A 12983-nucleotide genomic window follows, 5' to 3' on the forward strand; every position below is an offset into this window, starting at 1 on the left:
TACTATTGATCTATGGGGAGGAGAATCACATTCGTTGTTCGTTGAATGTATCCCGGATGCTGGTAGGTCTCCTCGTAGAGTCTTCCGCAAAGGGAAGAGATCCTGGAAGGGATCGTTCGGGAACAAGATCGCGCATACAAGAAACTTCTCCGCAAATGGCTCCACGAGCTTGGAAAATATCGGACTCTCCGCGGCTGATACGGTTCTCTCGCGTATTCTGATTTATTCGGTAAACTCGCCCGGTTGGATTTCGCCTCCTTACGGCGAACTGCACGCAGCCAGCCGGTGTATAGGCGTGCAGCGTATACAAGCCTGTCCGGGTGGGCAAACAAAGTATATCGTATATCGGATACGGTGGTGGCAGATGCCGCGAGTATAACAGAGATCCCTCTGCTCTCCCTGTTACAGCCGCCCTCGGCGCGCCTTCTTCGTAAACTCACGATCTTATTTCGCGAACAGGAAGAGCACGGCGCCTTTTATGAAAGCAGTCGAGCCTTTGGTATTAGCATAGGAAGTGAGAGCGTCCTCGTCGTTGACGGGTCACGCCATCCTCCCTTTTCTATCGCAACGTCGAGATTCTCGACGCGAACGAAATTAGCCGGTCACATTTTCCCTAAACGCTTCACGAAACATATTATGGTTTATCAGACAGTAGACTATATCTAACCGTGGGTAGTAAAAATTCAATCGAATTTGGTATTCCCAGTGATAATTGAACAATGGCGATAACTAGCATTACCTACGTCGAGCGATCCTATATTCTCGGAAAGAGAAATTGAATCTTACGAGCAAACGTTTCTCCGCACGGTTTGCATGATTAATCGACGGGGCGATTGTACCTGTTGAATTACAAGCAGAGTATTTACGGCTGGGACGAGACAGAACCAGAAAGAGGGTTTAATCGCACTCAAGAAGTCGTAACGCCCGGCTCGCAACCAGGCACGCGAGATCGTATTAATACGGAATGCCGTGGGTTCGTAAACCGCGTTCCAGACGGTTGTTTAAAATGTAAACCCCTGGCAGGGAATGCGAAACGAGTTTCGTCCATACCGAGAGATCTTCAGGATCCTGGACCGATGATAAAGTCAAGAGTTCCGAACAACGAATCACGAACCGACTGGCATCGTCGAGTCGAATGTTTGCGTCTCGCGGGGCTCGATTTCGACGATATTATGGCATTTATACGCGCGAGCTATGTTTTGTTCGCATATTTGCTCAACCCCTGGAGTGCAACTGATTGCAGAATTGCACGAGCAAAGAGAAAATAATTACGAATGCCGTTCGAGTACGCGTCGTGTTGTATGCGAAATTATTAATTATATAGAGATTGAAAAGGTTGAGGCGACTACGTCGAACATAAATTTTGAATTCACGTTGTTTTAATTAAAATTTATTAGTCGGGGAAAAAGTCGTGGACGCATATTCTACATAATGTTCGTGTCAGTGAACAGCGAAGCATCTGATTTCGCGAACAGAGAGGTAGGCATAATTGCTTTTCAACAGTTCGTATTAAGGCTACTTCCGCGAACTCCTCGCTATTCGTCTGCGTATTAATGAAAAAAACCGCGAGCGCGCTCGTTGAATTTCAGAGCCACGACTTTCTTCAATTTCGTGTAAATTTAATTACCGACAGAATTCAATTCCATCAGACGCGCCCCCCAGCCAGATTATCTCTTCTTTCGAGATTGATTTGGAACTCCCTAGTTTTTACAGTAAACCTCGAATCATTATGCTTGGTCTTCTTCCCAATTCTGAACTCTTGTATAGCACCCTCCATTTCCTCGATAAATTTTCAAGGTTCTAGAGTGTTTCAGATCTTGAACACCAGAAGATTTTTCAGCTATCTCCCTCGTCAAAACAAAAAAAAAAAACAAATCCTGACCGCTGTACTACGAGCAGCGAAGAGCAGCCTAGTATTATTGTATTAAAGTAGAAAGAGCCTGAAAGAAGAAAGAAATGCTATTACCGATAGGGAATCTCGTTGAAAGTGCGAGAACAAAGACGTCAAAGAAGTCAATTTTCCGCATCGAAACTCCAGAGAGCGGGATCCGTGCGTAGAGAATAATTTCCCTTACGACTGCGAGCGTTCCATTCTCATTTCCCGTTCAGGGATCAAGGGAACGCGGCTTTCTTGTCGGTTGCTTGCCACGCGCGCAGCCAAGACTGGAATTACCTCGGTGGCCCGGTGCACGCGTCGGGATATTTCTCCAGTGGAAAAATTCAAGACACTCGAGAGGCTGCAGCACCCCTTCGCCGAGAAGACTTGGCTAAACACGAAAAGGTCCTCGATAAGCTGACTCGAGTTGTTAATGCGAAACTGATCGAGGAAAACGACATTTTCAGGGCTGCGTTACAAGGAGACGCGGGCGGGTCGCCTGGCATTTTCCGGCGAGTTCACCCCATTAAACATTTTTGCTATCTCGCTGGGATCTGTTCAAGGGTAGACACGAGAGCGAGGGAAGAGAAACGGAGACGGAAGATGGAAATAGAGAAGAACAGTATATAAGCGGCAGGGGTAGGGGGTTGGCGGAAGGCGCAGGGGTTGCTTGCTATCTAGACGTCGGCACCTGTTGCTTTTCCAGTCGACCCTAGCTACCCCCTCTCCCGCTCCGCCTCTTCCTTCGTTTCCTTTTTTCTTCCATTATTTGTCTATTCTCTGTTTTTCCACCTTCTTCTCGCGTTTCTTCCTCTCCTTCCCGGCCGCTCTCCCTGATTCTTTCACTGCGGCAGCGGCCGCTTCCAGAGATTGAAACGCGTCTCTCAAGACCACTTACGCAGTTCCGTCGCAACGGATAAAATTGCGTGCTTCCCGATACTGTCGCGTCAGGAACGAAGGAACTTGGATACACGGGAGAGAGCGATACGTTTGCTGCGAATTACCGTACAATTTAATCCGCTCGATTCACCGATACGAACGCTCCACCGTACTGGACGGGCGAATTATGACTGTTTTACCGGTGGATTCGCGTGGATTTCAATGAAACTTTATATTTAAGTTTTATCTTCTCATCCCAAGATCTGATTCAATTTTCAACATAATCCGTCCGTGAACAATGATGGTTACCTCTTGCAATTTTCTGATTTTTTTTAGCATATATACGTTATTTGCAGACATTTTGAGAAATGTTTGAAATCCGTTGGATGACGAGAGACAGTCCCTTCGTTGAGGCATTCTGCGGAGATAAAAGAACATATTTCTTTTATGAGAGGGAGAAACAGTTGGTTGTAAACGAGCCAGCACTCTCTCGCCGCGGGAAAAGCGATTTTCATGACCGCACGAATGTCGACGCGTATAAACGCGAACCGTTAAAGGGCATAATCCGGCGCTCTTCGCGCCGGATGGCGCAATAATCAGCTGGGGGCTCAACATTGATATTACGCGTCCTATATTGCGGTGTACGACGCGCAGATAGTCCCATTCAGCAGGCACGGCACTCCAATACACAGGAACGCACGAATGTATTAGAGGAATACCATTGTGACGTGGCTTGATTACGAGGCTCGTAGTTCGCGCCTCGTCGTCCCCCTCGCACCGATAGGTTACCGCCCCTTTTCCGTCGACGTGCAACGCTTCTACGACGTGTACCACGAGAGATCGTATTGCCAGCAAGTCCGGTATGAAGCTTACCGGATATCACCGTGTATTATCACGATCATTACGTCGCGACAACAAAGGAACCGATACCCATTGGTCTTAGGAAATGGACGGTGATCTGGAGCGGAAGTTTGGTGACCGGTTATCGAGACTCGATCGCGATGAGATAGAAAATCCATTGGCTGGCTATGCCCGTTCCAACGAATTTCATCGAAACGCGAAAATTCGAAGGCGTGTCGTTTAATCGTCGAATAAATCAAGCTTTATCGCCGGACGGATATCACCGATAAATGAAAAATAAGATCTCTCGATTACCGATGTACAACGATTCTGTTACTCGCATTGTCGCCAACGCCGTAGATCAATTTTCACGCGCTCGCTCGTTGTCGAGGGGTTATACGCTTTTTCCTCTCTTTTTTTTTTTTTTTTATTGTTTCGTGTCCGAGAAATGGAAAGAAGTTTTTCGATATCCCAGCGACAGGTGGAATAAAGGGTGCCTCGATCTCATTCAATTACTCTCGAGTCACGAACTACGGTGCGCGTGCCAAGCGAATTGTTGGCAATACGTTTTCGGCTCCGATATGCACCGTGGAAGAGCATTGATAGCGAATTCAGCGCGAAGTAGCCTCTCGGGACTGATATCGTTGCGATGAATCGTCGATCATTGCCCTTAAAACGATCCGACGAGTGCTGCTCGAAAGATCATCGGTGACTACTGCGTATAAACACTACGGATCGCGACCAATTGATTTACCGATAAGAGACAAAAATTCGTTTGGATTTTTTTATAGGAAAACTAGAGAGAGGGACAAAAATGTTTGAAGAAGACTAGGACTTTGTGTCGCATAAGCTAATGACTGATAGCGCTACTATCGTAAAAACATAATTTATGAATAAAAAGGAGGAATTTGTCTTGCATCGTGAACGTCGCTTAGGAACATTCTTTTCAACTTTGCGCAGTAAAAACTGTGAGACCTTCCACGGCTGGGTAAATTTATACAAAAATTAGGTCGCAATTAAAGGACCATAACCTCGTCGATGTAGTTTTTAGAATGAATCGAAAGACGAACTATATATTCGGAGCGCAAAGGAGCTTCTACATATTTAAACGGCTTGCTCTTTTTCTATATTGATACTAAAGCGTTCGTGTACTATTGTCTGTCTAGTAAACGCAGAATAATAAAAGCGGAAACGACTGGACGCAACAATATTTTTTTTCTGTTTTTTAACCGCGATAGCCTCGAACAACGCGTACTCAACGACGAGTCCCGGTGAAAGGGACAAAGAAATAAACGCTTTCTCGATTTAAATTTTACGGGCGCTGCACCGTGCACGCAATAACGGCGCGATTCGGAATTTCAGATTTACGATGAACATAATTTCGAAAACAGCCGGGTACGCGGTGATTTGAAGCGGTTGTCGCGGCCGTTTCGGGCTTATGTGCGGCGAATGAGGCGACGATAGATATACTGCCAGAGCGTATAATGGATAGCGTACATGTTACACTACCACGGCGAATCATCGATCATTGCCTTTTAATAGCTCAACCTATGTGCTACTTAAAAGGGATCGTGACACTCTATAGGGGATAGGTCTAAGATAAATCGTCGTCACTGCCAGCTTAGAGTCAAGTATGCCTTAGCCCTTTCCAGCGTCGAGCGCTTGTGTCGTCGCGTGTGAGAAGCTGCGCTATAGTTCCGCTTTCTATGCACGGCTTACAAATACCCTCTTCCTCTATTTTTCATACAAATATATCGCGAAAAATGCATCGCGACTAAATACAGGCGCGTTCAAAAGCGTCGGGCACATTTGTTACGTGTTCTCGTCCAATTATGACAAGGAGTGTGACACTTCTTTAAAAATATAAATTAATTTTCGAGTAAAAAGATTGCGGAACAAATCGATTCGCGAAGAAACGGATTCTCCGAGAATTCGTGTTCGATTCCCCGAACGAAGAAGTTCGTCTCGCGCGTACACGCCTAATTAATCGCATGTAAAAGTTACCCGTTTTCCCGAGAGAAAAACCACTTCGCGTATCTAGTTCGCGGGGCGAAGACACAGCCCGTACTCGTATCTCGATGGGAGAGTTCAAAGATTGGACGAGAGAACGGACAAACACTTACGTCGGACCCGGCTAAGATCGAAACAGAGCGAAAGGATACCAAGTGTTTCTCCGTTTCTGTGGAAAAGGAGCTCGGAGATAGGCAAAAGGGGACAACAGCCGAGGCGTTCGCACGGCGAGACAGAGAGGAAGATCCTCGCGAGTAGATAGCAGTCGGGTGCCGAGCAAACGAGTTTCGTCAAGTTTGGACAACACTTTAACCGTTTACCGAGTGCGGGTACAGTAGAGGCGGGTTCAGTCTCGGCTGGAAGTGACTGCGCGGGGCTGTTCACCGAGCGTTATCCGATGCTAGCGAACCGAGCCAACGTAAAACTGTTGACCGAACCGCTGCTTTTAACCCCGCGGACCGCACGACAGACCTCGAACGGGGTAAATACCCGGCTCTCGTTAAGAGAACCGCGCGTACACGGCGCCGGCGTACACCACTTACGTCACGCCGGGATTAGCGCGAGAGCCTGACGGCTACGTAGACGCCCGACGATCTCGTCAAAGTTCTTTGCGAGGCGGTTTCCAAGCGTCGCGATGACGCCGTTGACGACCAATTTATGCGCGACGAGGCCGACTCTCTTCTACCCTCGACGATTCCTTTGAACCTTGCTGGTCCTAACCGTGCGATGATATCCGATCGAATTTAAAAATAACCTAGTTTGGCGGCAGTCAGACTAAAGTAGCCCCTTAATTAGTAGTAACCGGGTACGTCCAATTTTTCCTTGTCAGCGAAATTCACTTTGCTCTTGTTTATTCTACTTGCCTGAGCAGTCTCGCGAAAGTCGTTGTTCGAGCCGGCCGGCTTAGAGTCCCTAGGCAGACTTTCGCGAGTAGTAAACGACACCGCGAGAGAAAGAGAGAGCAAGGGAAAAGGGATAGGTCAGAGTAAGGCGGATAGGAGGAGGAGGGAAGTTGCACGAAAACCAGGAGGACCAAGAGGCAGCGTTGTTGGCGAAGAGGAAGAGGAGTCACGAAGCGGCTATAAATACGCTGCGCCACCTGCACCTAACGTCCACCTACGTATAGACCAGACAGAACCAAACCGTGGTGCCTCGTTGCCAGACCGGCACGAAGCTGAACACAGCACCTACTCTCGCACGAGTCCAGTTCTCGGCCCCGTTCTTGCTCGAATTAATGCATGAAACTGTTTTTCTTTCGCTTCGTACCGCGAAACATGTATATGACTCGACAAGGAGAGTCGACAGCCAGTCAATTATTCTCGAATTTGTCGAATACGTGTCTGCTTCAACGGGCGAACAAGTTCCTATCGGAAACGTATCACCTGGAATACGATAGTCGGAGGTACTGTTCCAAAAATGTATGAATCTTTAATCGGGGCCGCGATAACGAACAGGGAACGTCAAGATCGGAACTTAGCAAGGTTTGGATAATAGAACTTTTGCCCACGATGTTAAAGATAGAATAGAGAGGTATCTTGCTCGACGTGAAATTGAACATGCACGGTCGACCAATATCGACGACTAAGTAACTCCTCTTATAGAGCTGTACAGTTGGAGTCGCAGCCTAATGGCTTCGTTATTTTTATTAACATTCTTTGCCAGCCTCGTGTTTCACTTATTTAAAAATGAAAATTCAACTTACAAAATATGCATAAGGTCGAACCTTGTTTTGGGGCGTTCGACCGTATACAAGTTCTCTTATCGACTTCGTGCTATGCCAGCTACAATTTTCTGGACCTGCAACCCCGTAACGACGACAGTTTATCGTTGAAGCGTCTGAGCGAAAGGATTCCCGCTGCGCATCGCGTCCAAACAACGTGAAACCGGATCGAGGTTTACTTTATTCATCCGCGGTACGCGTACAGAGAGAATAGCGAGGTAGACGTTGCGCGGGATAGAAGGTTACTCGATGCTTCCCGGGCCAAAGCCTCGGTGCACGCGATATCGTCTGGTTCTGGTAAAGGAACGGTAATGAAAAAAAAAAAAAAGAAAAACATGCTGGAGAAGCAAGGAAAATAAAAAGCAAATATTCATTGTGCGACGATATTAAAAGCGGCAAGCACCGTGGGCGCACGCGCGCAACCGATGACGGTGTTTAAAAACCGAAAACAAAGCACGCGGCTTGCGCCAACCCTCTACGCATTGCCTTTTAAATCCGACACCCTTGAGCGCGAATTTTAAGCAAACAAACACCTATCGAATGCATCACGGATAAACGAAGGGCGACCGGTCTGAGTGAAAAGCAAAGAGGACGGAGCAAAAAAACCATAAAGTGTTCCCACACAGAGAGCTCAGCGAACGAGGAGGAAAGGCGAGGAGTTGGAGAGGGAGTTGGGGTGCGGTACAAGGGTAGTTTACTACGAGCGTGTTAATTAAACAAAAAGCCACCCCGTATACCAAGCTAATTAGAGTAGCTCTCTTACCAACCCGCGCGTTCCTCGCTTCAAAAATATTTTCCTCCTGCTCCTTCGCGTGAGAGCAATCCTTGTTTCTTATTTTCCCGTGCGCCGTTAGATTTTCCTTACATTTTTCCCTTTGACGTTCTCTCTTTGCAGCATTTCGAGAATTCGTCATGCGCTACCAGACGTCCTTACGCGCGGTCCTTACCGCGACGTTTACCGTGCATCGCAAACAATTTTGAAGCGACGACCGACGATCTCGTGGGTTTTAGCGGTAAAATTACGAACGATGATTTTACGCTATTCGAACATTTGATGGAACGGTGGTTAATATTTCGTTGCGCGATATTGTTGCTCGGGCGTCGGCGCGGCGAGAAGATTAAACCGTTCGTCCATCGAGGCGCGTTTTATTCGATTCAGGCGGCCCAGTCTCACGAAGTGGCAGATTCGGGGTGAAAACGGGCCAACCGCGATTAGGATTCGCTAACGCAGCCGCAAACAAACACTGCGGTCGGAACGATGGTGGACAGAAGGGCGAACATAGGTGCGCGGAGAGCGCAAGAAGGACGGATAGTAGGATGGTAACGGACAGCAGGGAACAGAAGAGAGAAGAGGAGGGAGGAAGGGAACGGCAGAGGGTTGAATGGAGAGAGAAACATCTGCGATCGGATTAGCGGTGAACAGTGGCGACACTTCCGGGTGATTAGGCTGATTCCGCATCTACTCTAAGCCCGCGCTTACAACGCTGCAGTTCGATGGACTACCAAAGCTCCAAACCCTACAATCCACATTACTGCTTGCTCCTTCTATTTTCCTAGGAAAATTATCTTCTCGTCGTTACTTTAGAACGCACAAAATTTCGTTAATAACATCGAGACCCTGTTTGCGGAATTCTTCGTATAAACAAAAACAGAGGTCACGAGTTTGTGTACACACCCATCTGTACATATCAATAGCCATATCTCAGCCGTTACATTTATTTTTTCAGTCGGATAACGATTACAAACACTGGCCTGTTTTCGACCCGACTAGGTGTACGTGTCCCCTTAATTCTCATTCAGCCCCACCGGTACCAATATAGCCCGCAAGCCGGTCACCCGTTCCTACCGGAATTTATTCAAAACGAGCGATAAATCGCCGACACGAGCGACCCGACGCCCGGACAAATTCAATTTCTCACACTCCATACGAGGGATCCACGAACCTCGGTGCAGTCAACACGCGCTGGACAATTGGCCTCTAGGAAAGAAGACACGTTTCGATGTATTTCGAGCGAGAATAGCTGGATTCTCGTTGGGTATACGAGGCGAGAAAAATGTCGAGAGTTCCTAGCTGTTAAGTATGAAAGTATCTATTCCTTCCTCGATTCCAAATTGTGAATGCAAACGTTAATTATTATTTCATTCGCAACGCGAAAAATTTTTGGAGCCACGCTATATATATACATTTTTAAAAATATCAAATACTTCTACGTTTATTTTTCTGATGTGATTTTCAATGATTTCTTACCCATTTTGATTTTTGTCGATTACAGCGTCGTCCGTAAACCGAAATGCAAAAACTCGTAGGTCATATCGAGGTACTCTTTTCTAGAGAATCCAAAACTGCAATAAAAAATAGATGTTCCCATTTTAAGTTTTTAATTTTAAGTATCGTTGGATGTCCCCCTTCGTGACAAACAACTTCCATTGACCACTTTTTTTGATCCGATGCATAATTCTCGAGATGTTTCAATGTCTTCAGATAAATCGTTCACCCTGTATATGAAATGCCTACGATCGAGTAATTTTCAACTTGTCCCGTCATTCTGTCCCGCAGCTTATTTCGGTAGCGAGTTTCGTTCTTCGCCGCGTTCGTTCCCTCCTACGCTCGGGGTCTCTTGTTCTTACCCGTTTCCGTGGCGAGCCCCACCCTGGATGGCGAGGAGAGAAACGGGTGATAGCGATTCTCGTGCCAAGAACTACTCAGCCGGGCCAAACGCAACTTGGCCCGGGCACAATCGAGTGAAAGTCGGCGGGGGTGGAAACGCTTAACCCGACGCGAGTGAAAGTCGACGGGAAGAAAATAAGGATAAACCGAGCGACGGAACTCGCCGGTCGCGTATCCATGTAGAGCTGGAAAGCGGGAAATTACGGTGACTGAGGGGTGACTCTAGCCAGGGGATGAATGTTACCGCGCAGCGTTCAGGGCGGATTAAGAGGTAAATGTTTGCGCGCCAGGTGGGTCGAGTTACGAGTGTCGCCGATACGATCTCGTCGTAGCCATCGCGATGACGAAACATTTTCCCTTTTCTTTCCAAACCTCGTCGTTCGGTCATATTCGTTCGCCATCGCTTGATATACGCGGAAACATCTTAACCGCAAATCGCCGAACAATGGTTGACTCTCGTCGGACGTTTGCGGTTGCTAAGCGCACCACGGCTCTCTGCCAATTAACGAAAAGATTGAACTCGTAATAACGACGCGTCGCGGAACTACCACCGCGCGCAATCCTTTAATAATAACTGCGGCCGCTATTCAATTTCCGTGTGAATCGAAACAATTATTATTGTCCGAACGGGACGCGACTGGTGCGCGCCGCTGTCCACCCATTGTCCTGGTCACCGTAGACATTTCCATAACGATTAATACGGCCACCGTCGCGCTGATTCTCGTCGTTATCGCGATTCAGTAAAACGTAACCGGGTCTAATTTCGAAGCGTAAGTTCGCCGATACCGACCCAAAGAGGAGGAAGCAAGGGAGAGTTCTCGATTGGCTGCTCGCGATTCCCAATGCCGTGAATTTCATTTATACAACGCGAAAAAGAGAAACGCCAGCGCGAGCCCACTAATCGCTTTCGGAGGTAATTGTATCATTCCGCTAATAACTGGCGCGCGGTGGCAGCGTCGATCGGAAATGTAATTGCATCGTCGATAACGCATTCGGCGTTTCTCTGTTTGCTTTCGCGCCCCGTCCACCTCGAATCGCGGTACCCACGAGCGAGAAATTTGCCCAGCGAATCGCTCGCTCCTAAACATCTACTTCGCGGCTATTTTTCGCTACGGTTTAATCGACATAAATTCTGGTTACCTTCACCGGTGATGTATTCCACGGGGGTATTCCCAGATTTCATTCTCCGCGTTCCACCGGTTCTTGCCGGTTATGTTAGGAAACGTTAACTACAAATTCGATATTCCTCGAAATATCGCCTCGTGGTAATACGAACGAGCCGGAGGAAATTTATGCCGTCGGATTTCTTTAGTGGCTTTATTGCCGACCGATGCCGTCAACAACTCCGGAAAGCGATTTATCGCGCGATTTCCGATGGCCGGGCTCACCGAAGAGGAATAAGTATATCGCTTCCTCGAACCTTATATCCCCTGATATTCGCAAACGGGTGACTCCATTTCAACGAAATTAAATGTCGCGTTTTAAAAGTTGATACGGTCAGAAACGCGACACCGTTACTGTCTCTGGTAATTAATTTATTTGTTTCGTCGGTCCAAGGAAACGACTCGATAACTTTACAGAAACAATGATCGAAGTAATATACTCCGTGATATGTATCTACCGCGAGCATCAATGTCTGTCATAGAATGTAATACAATATAAATAATTCTCGAGACAAGTATTGAATTTACCGCGCGAACGAAGTGTACGCTTCACACGAGCCAGAACTCGAGGAAGTCCCTTGAAAGTGTTTCACTGTTTCCTTTTTCTTTTCAGGCCGGCAACATTTACAAATCGCCCGAGGAGTCGCCGCATACGGAGCATAGCAGACTGAGGTGAGCTCCAACTATTTTTGCTATACTTGCACTAGTTTAATCGCGTTCGCAAATGCGAACAGAAACGACAGACAGACGACAGACAGACGACAGACAGACTGATAGTAGGAATATCTTTCGAGTACACTCCGCTGAATCTATAAATTCATAAACATAACTACACATTTCCAACGATTTATTTCAAGAATCTGGGATATGAAGGTATGCCATGATTTCGTAAAAATTCCAGTCGAGTACCAGAATTTATCCCCGAATATTCCGTAGTAATTAAAATGTTTTGTTCCAGTAGAATTGGGTAATTCAAGTCGCGGTCGAATTACAATCCCAGCTTGAATCGCGGTCCTTAACGTTTTTTCTGTCTGTCACTATTTCCGGTGGTGTTATTTCGGCGGCCATTGTGATACTTTTAATAGGGAATCGGGGGTTTCGTGTCGACTGCGATGTAACTGCGGCGAAAGGGCGAGCAGACGGGAACGATTATCTTTCATTACACCTGCGATTCCCAGGTGCAATGTGTTCCAATTAATCGCAACGAGCGGGGTTAAAGTCAGCGAGCAACGAGGACGAAGCGGGACGGCATGGCAGGCTGGCCAGGCGTGGCACGAGACGCCGGAAGTTACGGGTCCCGGACGTCACGGATTCGAACGGGATTCGCTAAAAGTGATACGTGCTGGCGATACGCGTATAGAATTCCGGCGTCGAGTTTCGGTGGCCGATAATAATTTCTCGGTTGAAATGGCTCGTCACGTGTGGTGGTCGCGCGTAAAAGCTGGTTCCGAACGGGTAGAGGAAAATTGTTCTAAAGCTCGAGATTAATAAAAGGAGTCGCTACATCTACAGGGAGCAGGGCGATTTTCATCGTAAACCAGATGACCTCTGTAAAAGCACATAGATAAAACGCGACGAATAAAGCGTTTACTCGTGTTCATTCGAGACATTCTTGTATGTACGAAGAATAGATTTTTGAATTAGTCAAATACACACGAGTATTGACCGACTCTTAACCAGTCGGCTATCGCGTCCTCTTTTTAGAGAGCGCATCTATGTGTGGCGTGAGAATTAAACTACGACAGTTATAGTCGTCAAAGACTGAGTAATATTGGAACGCAATAATACCAAAAATTCATGCCACTTGTACTTCTGCTAATCAAATTA

General features: G+C 47.1%; 1 protein-coding gene across 6 annotated transcripts in view; it reads left to right on the top strand.

The window, feature by feature from the left end:
- LOC128873666 (zeta-sarcoglycan) overlaps window positions 1-12983 on the top strand; it is a 137644-nt gene that overhangs the window by 76101 nt on the left and 48560 nt on the right. For 5 of the 6 annotated variants that reach the window (XM_054117384.1, XM_054117385.1, XM_054117386.1 and 2 more), the window contains exon 3: window positions 11770-11828. In XM_054117384.1, coding sequence (XP_053973359.1) covers window positions 11770-11828 — 59 coding nt within the window. Of the gene's footprint in view, window positions 1-10104; window positions 10265-11769; window positions 11829-12983 lie in introns of those variants that run through there. The other variant, XM_054117388.1, reaches the window with a different exon arrangement.

Source organism: Hylaeus volcanicus, chromosome 3 (genome assembly GCF_026283585.1).
Source record: "Hylaeus volcanicus isolate JK05 chromosome 3, UHH_iyHylVolc1.0_haploid, whole genome shotgun sequence".
Classification (NCBI taxonomy): domain Eukaryota; kingdom Metazoa; phylum Arthropoda; class Insecta; order Hymenoptera; family Colletidae; genus Hylaeus; species Hylaeus volcanicus.